We start from the raw sequence: 18,098 nt of genomic DNA, 5'->3' as shown, positions 1-18,098 counted from the left end.
ATTATACACCTCCACACAAACCCCACAGATTGTTATTTATGTCTATTCTTTTTTGGGGTTAATAATTACATTAGCTGTTGCAGATCAACCCACACAGCACAAAGGGACACAGTTGTTTCAGTAAAAACATCATTTTTTATTTGAGAGCAGATCAGTTTAATGTTTGCTGACTTTTTGAGGCAGAGCATGAGACGCTCCGTAGAATAATGTGTTCACAAGTCTTTTCACATTGCATAGCAGTCATTTGGTTTGTTTTGGTTATGCCAGAATTTAGCCCTACAACTTCAGCCCATTCCCAACACAACTGATAACCTCTGTTAATTAGTTTCTCCATACAGGCAAATAATTAGAAAATATCCACTCTCAAAGTCAGCCTTCGTGATTTCTTGTTAAAAATGGCGTACGCAGAGTCTTCAATCACAGTTTGGGGCAATTCCAAAAACAAATAGTAGACATCCTCCACTTCCAGTAAGATGTCGTCCTATAGAGAAAAATACATTCAACACACTGTTTGACTCATAAATGTAGAAAGAGGCTAATGTATTTTTTATGAAATCCAACTTTGCCAAGACACACATTGGATTCTAAAGTGGTTCAACTGTTCAAGGGAGTGTGTAACCGCTAACCTCTGAGATTCTCAGCTGGCACTCTGACATGGAGCAAACCTTTGGCAGATCCACAGTCAGCTCCATGCTGTGAGCAACTCCTGTGGTATCGGTCTTCACCTCAAGTTGGTACTCTGGCTTCTGAGGCTGCACAAATGTAGTCGAGATGACCTGGATCAAATCGTTATTTTTGTGCTCTGCAGGTCTGGAGATGATTTGGGCTGCCGGGTCCTCGTGTTGTTTCTCAGACCGCAGAGAGGAGAATTGTTGAAGGAGTGCAGCAGGGTTCTGACTAACTGTAAAAAGAGCACTATGGATTTTAAAAATAAACTGTGATAGAAGGTGAAAGATGATACACCTACAGCAGCAAAGGGAAATGGTTCCATCATCAAAGGGCTTGCAGCGGCTTATTGAGGTGTCAGACTTATTGCTCTACCTGTGTCGGGTTGTCTGGAGGTGTCGGGCCACTGCCGAAACCCAAGCCGGCGGTGCACGTCATCCAGGCTGCTTTTTGGGCAACAGCTGACGACAGTGTACTGCTGAGATAAACGCATCCCATGCTGCTGCTGGGCAAAGCTCAAGGCCAGCAGATATTCCTCTGTTTTGTCTTTCTTACTGCCCTGTAGCACTGCAGGGTTTATTGCCACATCCAACACAGAGTACCAACCTGCGGAGGAAAAACACAACCATTTGTTCTTCTTCTGATGTCACAGATTGTGACGCAGCACAGATTTGATATTTACCGTGACCTTCATTTGTGTCCGTTTCCAGTTTTCCTGAACACATTGGTAAAGGCATGCTGGGATCTTGAGGTGCAGGCACACGTTTCCAGCTGCATATGTTGATGTACAGTGACCCTTTCTTGGGCTCCTGTTGAGGACAGATGTGCCGTCTGTCAAAACACACCGAATGAACTATAAACACACACAGGTTTGACGGCTTTCCTATTAAGGGCTAGATAGTGCTGTTTATTAGATACTACATGTACTATTGGTTTTGGCTTCTGATTAGTGGATACTTTTTTTTGTTTTGTGTGTGCCATGTAACTGAATATGTTTGGGTGTTATACTGTTAGTTGGACAAAATAAGACATCTTAAAATGTTTTAGAAACTTGTGATTTTCTCAATTTGCTCGAGAAAATAATCTAGATATTCTAGATATCTACCATATTGCCGAAAAATGCCACTCATACTTAAAATAATCTAAGTTTAACTGACTGTCAGTTACACCAACCAGGTATACCTTTTTGTCATAGTTGTATACATATAGCACCAAATCATAACAGGAGTCATCTTTTCATAAAGAGCAGGTCTAGACACTCTAGAATAGTATTTACAAAGACTTTCTTTTAACAGGCAGGAACCTCCAGCACAGCCCGGTGCATAACGATAGAGGAAAAGTGATTTGAAGGGAAATGTTTGTGTCGTGAGAAGTACTGTGTGCAGGCTTTTATAGCCACAGTAAAGTTGACTATTGCCTTTTCTTTGACGCCATTTATAACTTACCAGTATTTCAGTGCACAGGCAGGAGTCGAGCTCAGGCGGTGCACGGAATTCAGCTCCTTCCTTCATCTGCTTGTCGATGAACTGGCGGTAGGCTGCGGGGTCATTTTGAGAAAGATCGTCCAGGATGGACCACAACTGGTTCACTTGCTGGAGAGCGGAGGACATCTCACAGGGACGCCGTGGTTGGACTCCACACGGGCCAACAGCCTCAGGAAGGGAAATCGAGGGGGTTGGAGCCAGAAAGCAGCTGCTCTCAGTGCTTCAAATGGTTTCGTAGACGAGCTAACTAGCGAGGAGCTTAGCTAGCTTACTGTGTGTCAGTTGCTATGGAAACGTTACACCTGGCAGAACTGCGGCTCAAGAAACACACGGGACACAGTTTTATGAGAGCGATCATTTATATTAAATACATGAAAAATATAACGTAAAAATGCATTTTGATGTCTTCAGCCTGTGAACATTATTTAACGGACATGTAGGCTACAAATAAAAGATATCAACTATGATTCAAATGTTTCAAACAGTAATAGCAGGAGCGCCCGGCTATGCTGTATGGGCCTCTTCAGTAATTCTGCAAAGACAAACAGACATTATTAGCAAGCAGTGTAAAATCTATATTTACAACCTCGGCTACAGTTTCCAAATCCTTCCTGTTGCTGATACTAGTCATGGTAAAGGCTGTGTACGAAATGTATGATGTTCTGATATTTCTGCAGTGAAGTTGGAAATTTTGTCATCTTTTACTTATAGGCTACAATAGAAATATACAAACACTGCATTATATATTTTTAAACCAACACATCCTGCATTCAAAAGGTTAACTAATCAGAGGAACGGAAGGAAGCATTATCTGTAAAATATCAAAACTAAAAGTACTCATGAGGCAGCAGAATTACTTTGTCTTTATTTTTGATGCATTCGGGCTGAACTGCAACATTAGGTCAAATGTAAAAAGTCCTCTTTACCTCAATCATGTCATAGATCCAGCCCAAAAATTCGGCCACCTTGGTGTAAACTCCTGGATGGTTGGGCTCAGCGCAGCCTGTCCCCCAGCTGACGACCCCTACCAGCCTCCACACGTTTTCATCCTGGCAAACCAGAGGACCCCCACTGTCCCCCTGGAGAGTTAGGCACAAACACTGTTCACTGTTCAGACTCACCCGGGCTTCATTATGCCAGTGTTTCACAGTAAACAAATCACATCAGAGAGAATCGTTTTCAACGCCCTGCAGGGGAGTTATTCAAAAGGTATATCTGACCTGGCATGCATCCACTTTCCCTTCTGTGTATCCTGCACAAAGCATCCGTGGCGTGATCTCTCCATTGTACATGCAGGAGCTGTTACACTTCTGTGTGCTCATTATGGGAACTGGCGCTTCTTTTAGAGTATCAGGTGAGTGAACTGAGCGAGAAGAAATGCAATTAATGCTGCTCTGTCAATACACTCTGTCATCATGTGTGAATTAGACTGGCAGTGGATGTCAATTTGCTTAAGAGCAGTGCAGTAGCATCTTACCACCATCAGGCTGTGTGTACCCCCATCCAGAGATCCAACACTGTGTTCCTCCTGGAAGATCATAGTCGTACTGAGGCAAGCAGACGGGCCTAATTGTGTCTAGTTAAAGGGAACATATACATAACAGTTCTAACAGGTTGGATACACGATTGTATAACTTGATTTTTCCTTCAGATTATTTATATAGTTACTACCACTTTTATACATATTACATATTTCCCTCTGTTATGGTTTTGTTTGGGAATGGGCTCCCTCAAGTTAACCGTGTGCTATAAATATGTATGGGTTCTCAAGTCATTATTATTTTATGACATGTAAGTTTATTGTGGTCCAATATGCAATTTATAATAATGCATGTGATGTGAAACCTCTTCAGCAAAGTAAGAGATATCTGGTGTGCAGTAGTTAAGTGTTTTAAATGAAAGATTTTTGCAATAATTGCTTTTTATTTATTAAAGGAGAAGGATACCACTTGTGTGGCTGTCTGATGGAGGTTTGTTTGCTAAAAAATGTGTCAGCATAATGAAATGAAATGGTAAATTGAGGCCATAGTATTCTCATTTTGTTGTGTTTTTGGGGAGCTGCTATCTCGTTTGTGTGCAAAGCTCGTAATGAGCCTCCCATACTGACCTGAGAAATTCAGCGGGGTCCGCAGTTTCATCAGGGCTATATCACTGTCGTGGCTCCGGTGGTTATAGTTCTTATTGTAAATTATCTTCTCCACAGCGTATCCTATGTGCTGAGCCATTTTAGCCGAGTTGCGGGTGACAATACCAGCGTAGACCACCCAGCTGGATACCTGAGGTAGTCTGTAGCTGACATTTGAGAACAGAGAAGAAGAGGCAGATACTGATGAGGGAATTGTTTTGTGTCCAGTTTGGTGCAGCTATTAATGACTGATTATTCTCCTTCGAGAACCTTTTAGTGCTGGTAAGGTCAGCTGTCTTACTTGTGCACACAGTGGGCAGCTGTGACTACCCATTGACTGGTGATGATGGAGCCTCCGCAGGTGTGACGGTTGCTGTAGTAGAGGCTGACTTGCCAGGGCCACCTGCCCAGCGTGGCTTCTACTCCCCCGATTATCCTGGGCAGCTTCGCTCGCGTCCCACACGCTACACAGAGATCCATTCATTAAAAAGGAATTGGACTGGTCAGAAAGGGCTGTAGCAAGTGACATCATTCGCTCTGTCTGCTGCCGATATGAAGCTTTTTTGTGAGGTAGTTTTAAGCAGCTACAGCGCTTGGTGTTAAGTCACAAAAAAAGTTTAATTTGCTCACCAAAACATTGCAAAGCGATAACCTTCCCTGTGATACAGTTCCCCCTAAATGAAAATAAATGTTGTAAGTAACGATGCAAAATGAACAAATATTTTTCTTTGCATCATTACGAGTATGACGTCAGACAAAGTGCCTTACCTGACTTGCCACATATTTTCCAGATTGCTCCTGTGTTCTGAGGTAATTTGTATGAAGCCATCAGTATAGTTTGGCCCGATATCAGTTAGATTCACTCCTTTATGCTCGGTCAGTCTGGTAAGAGAAAATACGCAAAATGGGCAAGAGTGAGTGTGAAAGATAATTCAGACACATAACGTGTGGAATACGTTAAGGTATTAGCAAATCATAAATAAAATGAGCCTTCAACCTTGGTAAAGCAGGCTCAGATTAAACTCAAAGTTACTGAGTGGGTTCTACAGTCTCAATCAGCTGAGATAGTGTGTGATCCGGTCAGGAATGCAAACCTCAGAGAACCAAGCTGTCTGCAGACCAGCGTTCCCAGTGAAGAGTTCCACCTCTCGTAGCACACTGGCAGCCAGGTGGGCAGCGTCCCCAGCTGAATCTCCAGAAGGGAGTTCTCTGGGCTGATTCTGTAAAACACTGAACCTGATTGATTGAAAATCCCTCCAGAGACAAGCTCTCAGTCAACAGTAATGAACAAGCCTCTTCTATGAGTGGGACATGATTAGGAAAAAAACAAGCATCTATGCTAATGTAGTCAATAGAAACAGATCATTATGTGGGATGTTTTCATGTATGTCAATGGGCATCTCTCAAGAGTGAACAAAAGGCAACAAGAAGCAGCTGTCGAATGGTAATTGTGCCACTGTTCAACAAAAAATACCTTCAAATGTGAACTATGACCCAGTGTGATGAATCGCATAATAATGTGCAACCACACACACATGCAATTAATTCATAAATCAGTGAAGCAAATGCCGGCCTTCTGAACAAACAAAGAGATGAGGAATCACAGACCTTTCCTGGGGTCAGAGATGGAGATATCTTCTGTCACATTGCAGAAAGGCGTCTCCTTTGTGTCCCCAAGTCCCACTGGGCTTTGGGAGTAGGAAGGCCTCAGCAGAAGTTTCACTATATGTAAATAAAGATGTGGTTAATCAGTCTTTTAATTAGCAAGGGAGATAAGCAGCAAAAATGTGTTTATTTTTCTTAAGTGTTACCAGATTATCTGAATTAATACCCCAAACAGACAAGCCCTGTTTGGCAGAGCAATACAATTGCAGTCTGCAGATAAGGATGCATGACATATTTTAATATCCAGGAGTTCTTTCTGGTGATTAAAGGAGAAAAAGCTCACTAAAATACTCTGCATGATCTTGTTGTATGTTTGCTTGTTGCAAAAGCTTCTCAAATAGGAAAATGTGCTGCTCCACCTTAGATAAAGATATAAAATGTGTATTTTGAATAATATATATATATATTTATTTTCAGTTGTAGTCCAATACAATTGTTTTAAGCCTTACAAAAGCTGATAGTATATTGCCCTCAAGAATTTCAGTATCTGTTGGGCTGTGCTGTCACCTGAGGAAGTATAGAAACCTGAGTAGCTGTAACAAGACATCTTGCACATTCGTCTCAACTATTCCTGGTTGCAGTTAAACTAATTTACTGATTCTGTCTCAACACAATGACTCACCTAGAAACCAGACACCTACAGCTAAGGCTCCCAGGAGTCCAACTGCACACACTGCTGCCAGCAGCCTCACCAGCCTGTGAGCTAAAGTAACATTAAGAATGGAGTCAATGCCTCCGGATCCCAGATATGAGCTGAGAAAAATAATGAAATGTCAACTGTTACATACACAGCACATTGACACACAGTACCGGGACAGGGACAGCTATATTCAATACGTGCACAACTAAAGAGTTGGAAAGCAAATCTACACAATGACATTTCAAAAAATAAACTGTAGAGGGTTTAAGCTTAATCAAACATGACCTTTATATTTAGGGTAGCATATTTGAATAGCCTTCATTGTTTTTTTGCACTGGTGACACAAGATTGTGTTGTACTTTTATGAGCATTGGGTGGTGCACCACAGAAGCTTACCGTGACTCGTATTGTGAATCCCTTTTAACCACCCCCATACTCCCTGGGTCCCTGCAACTCCTGCTGTTTTCTCTGAATGAAAAGGATGGCTGACAGCCGCAGGGTTCTCAATCACTGACAATGTGTCTCCATCAAGACTCTATAAGAAGTACAGTGAGTACGTCAGGCCTCATTTACAGTGTGTTCCTATTTGTTAGAATTTTGTCAAGTTTGCATACTTGTGGCAAAAACTACCTGCTGACCACCTGCTCCCAAACAGCAGTGCACCTGTCAGGTTTAATTAGTAACACTGTAATCTGTGTGTGTGTTGTCCATCTCTTCAGTGTGCAAGGTATATGTGTGTGTTTCTATTGGGCTTAATCTAGTATTACAGTAGTATTACAGTCATTATAATAACGCTATTCACAGATGTGAAATGTATTGCTCTGTGTGACACTTGAGGGGAGCTTAACATGTAATTCTGTTTACATTATTATTATTATTAGTTGCATATAGTGCAAGAGCACTTAGGAAATTCAGCATTGCAGAACATTAAGAAATTCAGCTGTGCAGCATAGGTCATTTGATGCACATGAATTGTATAAAAAACAAGAGTAAATGTGACAGAAACAAGTGTGATACAGTTCTGTAGTGAGAGCTACAGCAGCCGTTCCTATATTTGTGACGGTGCAGGTGACAATGTGAGAGAGGTGTTGTTGTCAGGATTGCATACATTAAGCAGATGGCGCATGGTGGAGTGAATAGTTGCTCTATCTTACCATGTTTCCTTGGGTACAGTCCTGAGGAAAAAGCAGCGGTGTCCGTGCTCATCTGGAGGCCTGTGCTGGAGGCAGAGAGGTCCGTCCTGCTTGCAGTTGATGCACCATTTGCCATTTAACAGAATGCAACTCTGGATTTTCCCTTCACAAAGAGACAATGAGGTCAGCAGCAGTGCAGAGAATGAGGCTGTTGTTTGTCCAGGGGGGTCATGGGACCTGTTGAAGCAAGCTGAACCAGGTCTTTGTAGGGGGAAGCATCTCCAGAGATACCTCCAAGCCGACTATTGATAGGACACCGGGTGTTGCCAGGTAACACTTTTTACCTGTGCCAAAAGATTGTCCATTTACATCTGAGACATGTTATTACCTGACAGTTTGTAGATTTTGAGAAAAGGTCATTATTGCAGATTGTTGAAAAGCCTCATATCATGTCAATCCCTGTCATGTGGAATCCAAAGCTATCGTCTCTCAACACTCAAGAACAAAATGAAGTCTGTTGTGTCTGCCTGATGACAGATGAGGCTTTCTCCTCTCTGCTCACCCGTTTAACCATCTCACAGTCAGACTGTGTCGATATTCTTTTTCTCTATTAGAGATATCATCTTTGTTTTAAGTACAGTGAAAGAAAAGTTGGCTGGAGTGGCTTTAATATAGATTCATTAACTCTAAGACAAAAAACATAGTTTCTTTAATTGAAAATAAATAAATAATTTGATCCCTGGAAGTAAATGAATATATGATACAAAGGTTGTATTTGTGTCTCCCATATGCGCGGCGTGGGATTAGTCCAGGTGAAGGGAACAACTGCCAGGAAGAAAATTCCTCCATATCCGACCGTCGAGGCAGAATCCAAGAAATGGCTCAGATCTATTTGTCTCATCTAACAGGAGCCATACGGAATTATTTGGAAATCAAACACAGAGTAATGAGCCCTGCAAACGGCATGTGATGAAGCAACAGACGAAATACATATCACGAGGGTAGTGAGGTTAATAATGTTTGATAATATTAGCATTGTGCCTAATTGTGCTGTTTTGGAGGCAAAGGAGAACACAGCCGCTGTTTGGTCATTTTCAAAGAGGTTTGATGTCTCCCTCTTCTGGTGGAACTTGTTTTCTCAGACAGCCAAGTCAACAGTGATTTGCATTTGTTTGTTAGAAAACATTTTACCAGGAATAAATCAATTTTAGTTTGGGGATAAGCATGTACCTGATCAGTTCTTCCATTATTGTCATTTATCCCTCATGCATCCTTATTTTGTGGTGTAATATGTTGAAGGCAAACTCCTGTTTGGTGAATAGTACTTGAAAGGTGGTGCCTATGATACGCAGTAGGTATTTTATAATCATGTGTTAGTTTAATACACAGAGCTAAAACTGTCTAGTGCAACAGTCCGGTAATAAAGCCTTCATCAAGGTTATAATGTTACGTTTGGGTTGAAACCTTTGAGTTTGTGTTGCTGTTGAAATGTTTTGAGTTATCGAACCAAAACGATTAGTTGATTCATCAAACATCAAACAGAAAAAAACTGTCAACAATGTTGATAACCGAGTTGTCATTTTAATGCATTTATCAAGCAAACACACAACACAAACTCCAGCCCACAAAATGATCATGAAGGTGAATCAACACCTCTTTTAAAACCCTGCTCTTGAAAGGAGCGTATCAAACATACTTCAATTCATGTAATAAGAAACAACCTCAACTATCTCGACAAAGAAACTATTACTTCATTATCTTGAGTATTTGTCTGGACACAAAACTAGACACTGACGCAAGAAATACAATACAAGCCGTAATTATAATGTTAACATTTTGATACGACATGTACGATAACAATAACGGCCTGTCACCTTGGTGTCAAAGAGTGACAGAGGCCCAGTGTGGATGTAATACGTTCATGTACCACAGTCCACTGTGGAGTTGGACATCTCTCTGGAGCTTAGAGGGTGAATCCCTCTCTCTGTTTCGTGGAGTGAGATTTGATCATCTTCACTCTTATCTCAGCCATTAGTATATTTGCCTCTTAATGTCCAAACCTTGAACATCAGATCTCTGTGTACCTGCTTGGAAATCCAACACTAGGCTCTAAATGAGCAGAAAAGAAGGAAGCTTCTTTTTTAAGTTCACTTCTTTGCCAAAGTCCAGCCCACGAGGCATTTATTTATAAGTGACTTATTGATGTGTGGGCTATCAAGAGAGTAGTGCCATTAAAGCTGTTGGCCGTGACCTCTCAGCAGAGGCTGCCATTAAGGGTTGGACTGCCAACAGTCACACAAGCTTGAGTAACCATAACACCACCTCTCATGTTCCAAATGTATATATCTGAATGTATTCCACTAAATGTTTAACTTTTTAAAGGAATCGTTTTGGGGAATACATTTCCCTTTCTTGCAGAGGGATTTACACCACTCTTGTAGTGGTGCGTTAAATATGAAGCTACAGACAGCCGTCAGTTTGGCTAATCTTATTAGCTAAGCTGCCTCCGTCTATACCGAACCAAATCTACTTACCAGCACCGACAAAGCTTACTAATCAACATGATACATCTGGTTTGTCATAAACGACAAATATGTAGCCTAATGGGGATGTAGGTGTGTTAGCATGAGCCAGGCTAGTTTTTGTCCTTGTTTTTATCTTTGAGGTTAATCTAAACTGACTGCTGGCTCCAGCTTCATATTTAATGCACAGATTATCTGCACAAAAGTAATTTGCTTCAACACTGTTAAATATATAAAAATTCTGTTAATAATGTTAACAAAAGGTTTGCCCAACATAAAAATTGAAAGGGCAATGCTGAAACTTAACATTACACAATTGCTTGACAGGTCTTTTAAACATAATTTATAATTGACAAGTGAGGAATTGAAATTAATGTTGTATGATGCTGTTAAAGGTTTGGTTAAAAATGTTAAAAGCATCTTTATTTTCACAAAAAAAGCACACAATGCTTTTACTCAAAGATTTTCATTGAAATTGCAGAATATGGCTTGGCAAACAAGCAGCCAGATTGTATAACACTCTTTGGTTAAACTTAAAATTTGATTCTTCAGCTCCGGGGTGTGCTCCACATGATGCTTTGGGGGATATAAAGTCTTATTGTTTTTTTTCTTTTGATAAACTTGGTACATTTAAATGAATGCAAAATTACCTAGATGTTGCTCCTGTTTGTTGACAACTATACCAAATTTGATACTGAAAGAAAATGAAAAACATGATAATTCTCAAGCTAATGGAGTTAATGTAATGTAATGTAAAAGATGGAATATCTTTTTTCTGAGGTCGCTGGAATTCTGGACGTTTATTAACATAAACATTGTTAGGATGATAATGTTATCCTTGGAGAGTGTCAATTGTACCTAAAGCTTATTTACCTCAAAAGAAATTGTTCCCTGAGTTACTGACATCTTTTTCCTAATGTAAGTTTATGGGAAAACATTTTTTTATTTCTAAATCATAATTCCATCATTTGGCCACTATGTATAATTTGCTTTAAAGCTCGCCTCTCCAACCTGGGGGCTCGGGTCAGATTCAATTCTCAAACCACACAGCTCTGCGTGGAATTCTTATTTTGAGCTCAGAGTTCAATTCTTGCATTATGTGAATATACCTTATTTCAAATGTGTACGGTCATAAATTACTGAATAGATGTTTAACTTTACCAAAGCATGGCTGAGGTTGTTGGCTCCGCATGTGCGCAGTGTCACGACACAATCATTTGCTCAGGAAATGAGGCCAACTCTAAGCTGCCCAGGTCATGATGCAGCAGAGGGTGAGTGAAAAGACCTCTCATCTATGCCCCCCATTTAGTAACGCACATACACACACACACACACACACACACACACACACACTCACACACTCTCTCTCTCCTCTGTGCTTCAATAATGCTTGAGTTCTTGTGCACTGCTGGATGTTAGCCGTGGTAGAATACTGCACTCTTGTGGTGGACGAAGGACTTCCATTTAAGATGTGCTGAGAGGAACCATGACGTGAAGTGAAAATAAAACAAAAAAATGCTTGATTGATTTTTGTGTAAATATTCAACAAATCCATGTTCATGGCAACTTATTGTATGATGATTAGTTGTTCACCTAGATTTGATTCCTGCTTCAATATGTTGAAGGTCACTGTTGGAGATCACAGATAATGCCGGAAATGTCTAAGAAAAATAGCTATTGATAGAGAACCTGTGAAGGACAGTTTGTAGCTTTTATAATATTTGACTGGAATTTATAGTGTGCAGCATATTGTAATTACACACAAATACATTTATGACAAATCTAAACATGACAGTCTGGCCTCATCATAGCAGCTAAATGGTACGCAGTTGTGTCTGTATTGAAAGTGGCAGGATGAATAAATAGCTGTCATGTATGTGTTTGTGTCTTGTCTCGTAGAGGCTTATGATAGTGAGGGTGGGTATGAGCAGAGCTGCTCCCCACCAGATGGTGGGTGATGTGGTTTGGTTTAGCTGCCCACCACGCTCACTCTAATTAAACAAAGAAGATAACATTAGCATTGGCTCCCACTCAATCTGCTCCTCCACCCAGTGTGGCCTTGTGCTGAAGACGGGGTGAACATTGAAGGTGGAGTTACAGAGTCAAAATGACATATTTGCTGCAAGGGCTAAATTCATTTCTTTGTAAGAAAATTACTTCTGTTGGAAGGTTACAAAGAATATTTCAGTTCAGATGGTTGGATCAACTAGAAATATCTGAGGGCTTTTCCAACCCTTTTCCAACTGCTGTTGACTCTTGAAATACCCTTGAGCAAGGCACATATTCCATGCTGTTCCTACTACTTACTAATAAATATGTCATATAATATTTAAATTAAATAAAAAAATATTGAAATAGGTCACCAGTAACACCTAAATAGATAATAGATTTTGTAAGCAAAATGACTGTTTTTTTATTATATAACAGGGCAGTCTCTTGAAATTGTAATAAATTTATTTATTTGTTAAATTTTCCATTTGTCATTATCATTGTGTTGTCAAACCGTTGCTTATATGCTGCCATATATAAGAAGCTCTGTAAGCAAAGAGTGATTTTTTTAAGTCAATGAAGTCTTATACTGTCGTTGAAAAGAAACTCGAATTATTCCTGTGGGTCGCAAAATGTATAGTTGGAAAAAACACGAAAGAGCACTAGAAAACAAAAGTGGGATATTTGTAGAGAGAAATTGTAAACACTGCAGCCTGGAATTTGTCTGACTGGGTTGAAGTTATTTCTAGAAAATAGATTACACAATAAAACATTCACAGGGTACTCGGAAGATACTTTATGATAAGATGTGGACAATAGAACAGGAAACCAAAGGAAACCATTATTAACAACATTAAAAAGTACAGTAAATGCTGCCGGTACTTGTATCTAATAAAAGGTTTCGCTTTTGTTGTGCAGAAAGCAGTGGCAGACCTGATCTACTGATTCTTAGCACCTTTCACATCTGGGATAAAACACAGGCCAGCTGTGGCAGAGTGCCATCAGAGGTCACCGGGCCTGGAGTGGTTCCAGCTGTTTTCAAGTTGCCCAGCTGACACATAAACCTTCACAGTCTCAAGCTAAAAAAAACGGTAAGAGGGATCAGCAACATTGTCTTTATCCAAATGATGGGCAACGCCTAAGCCGCGCTGTTAAAGTGAAATGTTCAGGAATCAGGACCACCGAGAATGTGGAGAGAAGAGTCAGACCTGTCTTCAGCCATCCTGGTGAATTTCTACCGCTGCGTGATCGAGAACATCCTCACCAACTGTGTCACAGTCTGGTACGGCAGCTGCTCTGTCGCGGAGCGCAAGAGACTGCAACGGGTGGTGAAGATCGCCCAGCGCATCACAGGTACTCCACTCCCAAGCATGGAGGAGGTCCAGAAGAAACGCTGCCTGCGTCGAGCCCGCAGCATACTGAAGGACTCTTCTCACCCTGCTCACAGACTGTTCTCCCTCCTGCCCTCAGGCAGGCGCTTCAGGAGCTTGCGGTCAAGGACCAGCCGTCTGAGGAACAGCTTTTCCCCCAGAGTTGATCCCCATTACACCACTCCATCATGCACTTCAGTCACTTAGATACAATCTGTTTGCACTCAAGTAAATATGCACTGAATATTTGCACTAGCAACCCTAGATAGTTTCCATTTATAGTAGTCTCCGTTTATATTCTGCACTATTTAATGTTAAATTCATCTGTATTGTATTTTATAATCTGTATATATTGTTATACTCTCTGTTGCACTTCTGGTTGGATGCCAAACTGCATTTCGTTGCTCTGTACTAGTACATGTGCAATGACAATAAAGTTGAATTTAATCTAATCTAATCTAATGAGTTCATAACAGGGAATTGACAGGGTAGTGGAGGTGTGTGTGTTGTTGTGTATAAGGGAACAACTCCCTGTAGTGACTCCTGCGATATGCCCTCCAACCTCTATTTTAATATCTTGAAGGGAAAAACACACACTATTGGGCTACCTGCTGGTCTGTTTTCAAAACAAAATCCTAATCACTTTTAAGGATTTAAGTTGATTTTGTTACTTTACTTTCTCTAAAAAAGTTATCAGTTATTCACTTTTCACTTCAGTGATTTTCGTTTCTTTTGTCTTTTAGGCTTTGTTCAGTGTTATCTTGTTGGTAAATGTTGTTGTGGTTGTCTTCAGACTAAAAGGTACGTCCTGCAGACACCTCAACTCAGGGCTAGAAAAAGCACTTCACCGTCTCTGGATGCTTTTAGGTTAAAAACAGAACAGGGGTGTTTGTAATAAAGTTAAAATGCAACATTATCTATCAGAACAAAATATATCTCGAACAAGGAAACTCAACATAATGTTTAGTGTCAATACTATGGAAACCATGATAACCAATTTCATCTTAATTTGTTAATTCATTATTTGTCCCGTAACCCAACACCTAAAACAAAACCTCTACCCTTGTGTTCAATTCAATTCAGTTTATTTTGTATAGCCCAATATCACAAATTACAAATCTGTACACATACGACATCCCTGACCTTTGACCTCACATCGGATCAGGAAAACTCCCCAAAAATAACCTTTCACAGGGAAAAAAGGGAAGAAACCTTCAGGAGAGCAACAGAGGAGGATCCCTCTCCCCGGATGGACAGAAGCAATAGATGTCATGAGTACAGATGAACAGAGTTACAGAGTTACATAAACACATTACATGAATATGACAATGTATGAATGGACCTCCACAGTCCATGAAACAGAAGGAGGTAGAGAGGAGGAGGGGCGGGGCGATCAGCAGGGCCATGGCATGGTCCATGTATAGATGAGAGAAAATAAAGTATCCAGTCGGCACAAATTGACCTTAATTGGTACATTAGACAGCTTGAGAACATAGCAGTAAATGGTGGAGGTGTGGATTGTTCTTGTATGGTCCTGCATTGTCTCTGCAGCTTTTACATGGCCAAATTGCTTTAAAACAGGTCAGCAGGCATGAGCATAAGTATGGAGGACAGTTTTCTTTTGAAATGTTGAAGTGCCCCCCCATGCACTAATTACCTCTTTTACAGCCATTAGCAGCTGAACAGCCTGTCGATCAGGTGAGTTTGGTATGTTTCCTTTGTTGTTGGTACGTAGTGAGTCATAGGTTGAAGCCTTGGAGCACTGACCAAGCGGGAGTTTCTGATGCCCTGAGGTGATAATGTCTGGAACTTCATATCAAAAGTTTTTTCCGACCCCAGCTTTAGAAGGTCTTTTAACCCTAAATAGAGCATTTGGTTGTTGCATTGTCCACATGAAAAAATTAAATTAAAATAAATCCAAGTATTACAATGTTTGTGTGTGCATGTTCATGTGCTGGTTCCGACTCCGACTGCCAGGAACCTCGGAGTGACGCTCGACAGTCAACTCTCCCTGACTGCCAACATTACCGCAATAACACGCTCCTGTAGGTACATGCTGTACAACATCAGGAGAATACGACCTCTTCTCACTCAGAAGGCGGCACAGGTTCTGGTCCAGGCTCTGGTCATCTCACGGCTGGACTATTGCAACTCCCTCCTTCAGGTCTACCTGCTGATGTCATTCGACCTCTACAGCTCATCCAGAATGCAGCTGCTCGACTGGTCTTCAACCTCCCGAAATTTACCCACACTACTCCGCTCCTCCGCGACCTTCACTGGTTACCGGTGGCCGCCCTCATCCGCTTCAAAACATTGGTACTTGCGTACCGTGCTGCGAACAGATCGGGTCCGGTCTACATCCAGGACATGGTCTAACCTCACACCCCAGCCCGTTCACTTCGCTCGGCTTCTGCCAATCGGCTTGTAGCTCCTTCACTTCGAGCTAAACACTAAACAAAATCACGACTGTTTGCTGTGCTGGCTCCTCATTGGTGGAACGAGCTCCCCATTGACATCAGGACAGCAGAAAGTCTCTACACCTTCCGTCGCAAACTAAAAACACATCTTTTTCGACTATACCTTGAATAGGTAGCACTTAAATGCCGTAGTAGCACTTAAATGTCCCTTACTGATAGCACTTTGTTGTTTAACACTTTAGTAGCACTTAAATGGCACTTACGGATAGTACTCTGTAGTTTAACTTTATTGAAGAAATTGTACTTGCTTGATTCTTGTTGTTCTGAGTTTGGACTCATGGTTTTATGCACTTATTGTAAGTCGCTTTGGATAAAAGTGTCAGCTAAATGACTTGTAATGTAATGTAATGTAATGCATGTTTGTGTGATAATAACAATTTTGAAGATGAGTTGGATATTTCATTGCCAGAAATACAAATTTGTAAAATATAAATGAGCGCGGAGACATGCAGTCAAGAGGAGAGGAAGTGCAGGAAAAGCATATATTTTGTGCAGATATCCTCTTTTACAAATATTACTGGGTACATTCCATATCTCCAAAACACAAATATTGACAATTTGTATAATTTAGAAATATAATTAATATTATTATTAGAATCTTTATATACTTTTTTTGTTGCGGCTCAAGGTGGGCGGGGCCAGGCCCCGTGGTTTTATATTGGCCAGCCACCACTGCTTGCATGAAAGTCACATTTGTGATTTCCCCGAGCTAGGAATCAGAAGATGTTGTATCAGTGTGTATGGACAGTTTGAAACTCATTATGTGTCCTTGTCATAAGTCCATGAGTTCATAACAGGGAACATATAAGTATGACATATAAGGAACTCCACAGTCCATGAAACAGAAGGAGGTAGAGAGGAGGGGGGGGCGGGGCGATCAGCAGGGCCATGGCATGGTCCATGTATAGATGAGAGAAAATAAAGTATCCAGTCGGCACAAATTGACCTTAATTGGTACATTAGACAGCTTGAGAACATAGCAGTAAATGGTGGAGGTGTGGATTGTTCTTGTATGGTCCTGCATTGTCTCTGCAGCGTTCACATGGCCAAATTGCTTTAAAACAGGTCAGCAGGCATGAGCATAAGTATGGAGGAGAGTTTTCTTTTGAAATGTTGAAGTGCCCCCTCATGCACTAATGACCTCTTTTACAGCCATTAGCAGCTGAACAGCCTGTCGATCAGGTGAGTTTGGTATGTTTCCTTTGTTGTTGGTACGTAGTGAGTCATAGGTTGAAGCCTTGGAGCACTGACCAAGCGGAAGTTTCTGATGCCCTGAGGTGATAATGTCTGGAACTTCATATCAAAAGATTTTTCCGACCCCAGCTTTAGAAGGTCTTTTAACCCTAAATAGAGCATTTGGTTGTTGCATTGTCCACATGAAAAAAATTAATTAAAATAAATCCAAGTATTACAATGTTTGTGTGTGCATGTTTGTGTGATAATAACAATTTTGAAGATGAGTTGGATATTTCATTGCCAGAAATACAATTTTGTAAAATATAAATGAAAACAACCCATCAAGGAACGTTGCATGTACATGCTTTCATTAGATATGTATGGAGTATCGAAGCTATTTCTCCTGTTGATTGTCTCCAATCCAACTTCCGGTGAATGATCACGACTGTAATTTCTGCAACAATGTAGCAACAATAAAGTGTTTTGAGGATATATTTTGCTGAAGTTGCTTCCAGAGCAGAATGTCACTCAATACCAGACTCACTCAAACATGACTACATCCCCCAGTACTCGCTGATTGGTGTCAATACAAAAGACTACACAATATCAACAGGTAAATGGACCTGTACTTGTAAAGCGCTACTCTGGTCTTCTGACTTTAAGGATACATAACTTTTTTTTAAATATTAAAAGTAATATGATCTGATTGATAACATGTCGATGTGTCCTTGGCGACATCGACATGTTATATAGTATAGTATGCCGGTAAATGTCTAAAAAAATATCGATACTCAATGAGTCAGAAAAAGTCACAGTATAGTACTTTGTTATTTAAAATCCATAAACAATGT

The 18,098-nt window shown here is 40.7% G+C and overlaps 2 protein-coding genes across 2 annotated transcripts; both read right to left on the bottom strand.

Moving 5' to 3' along the window:
• Positions 1-346: 346 nt before the first annotated feature.
• Positions 347-2,276, bottom strand: pih1d2 (PIH1 domain containing 2). Its single transcript, XM_034548991.1, has 5 exons — positions 2,112-2,276; positions 1,349-1,475; positions 1,042-1,272; positions 627-901; positions 347-481 (listed from the first exon to the last, which is right to left on the bottom strand). The coding sequence occupies exons 1-5, from the start codon at positions 2,274-2,276 to the stop codon at positions 347-349; spliced, it is 933 nt and encodes a 310-aa protein (XP_034404882.1).
• A 397-nt stretch (positions 2,277-2,673) lies between these two features.
• Positions 2,674-8,960, bottom strand: tmprss5 (transmembrane serine protease 5). Its single transcript, XM_034548990.1, has 14 exons — positions 8,944-8,960; positions 7,752-7,950; positions 6,977-7,115; positions 6,563-6,643; positions 5,884-5,997; positions 5,370-5,505; positions 5,044-5,157; positions 4,906-4,949; positions 4,577-4,739; positions 4,258-4,442; positions 3,628-3,726; positions 3,371-3,513; positions 3,077-3,229; positions 2,674-2,682 (listed from the first exon to the last, which is right to left on the bottom strand). The coding sequence occupies exons 1-14, from the start codon at positions 8,958-8,960 to the stop codon at positions 2,674-2,676; spliced, it is 1,596 nt and encodes a 531-aa protein (XP_034404881.1).
• Between the last annotated feature and the right edge of the window lie 9,138 nt (positions 8,961-18,098).

The sequence above is a fragment of the Cyclopterus lumpus genome, chromosome 13 (genome assembly GCF_009769545.1).
Source record: "Cyclopterus lumpus isolate fCycLum1 chromosome 13, fCycLum1.pri, whole genome shotgun sequence".
NCBI classification, from domain to species: Eukaryota; Metazoa; Chordata; class Actinopteri; order Perciformes; family Cyclopteridae; genus Cyclopterus; species Cyclopterus lumpus.
This window is presented reverse-complemented; position numbering and strand designations above follow the sequence as displayed.

Coding starts and splice junctions, on each gene's coding strand:
- pih1d2 (XM_034548991.1), bottom strand. CDS start 2,276: ATGTCCTCCGCTCTCCAGCAAGTGAACCAGTTGTGGTCCATCCTGGAC. Junction 902..1,041: donor CTCCAGACAACCCGACACAG/GTAGAGCAATAA, acceptor CTCTTTTTACAG/TTAGTCAGAACCCTGCTGCA. Junction 482..626: donor GCCAGCTGAGAATCTCAGAG/GTTAGCGGTTAC, acceptor TTTTCTCTATAG/GACGACATCTTACTGGAAGT.
- tmprss5 (XM_034548990.1), bottom strand. Junction 4,443..4,576: donor GCTGCCCACTGTGTGCACAA/GTAAGACAGCTG, acceptor CTCAAATGTCAG/CTACAGACTACCTCAGGTAT. Junction 3,514..3,627: donor GTACACACAGCCTGATGGTG/GTAAGATGCTAC, acceptor CTTCTCGCTCAG/TTCACTCACCTGATACTCTA.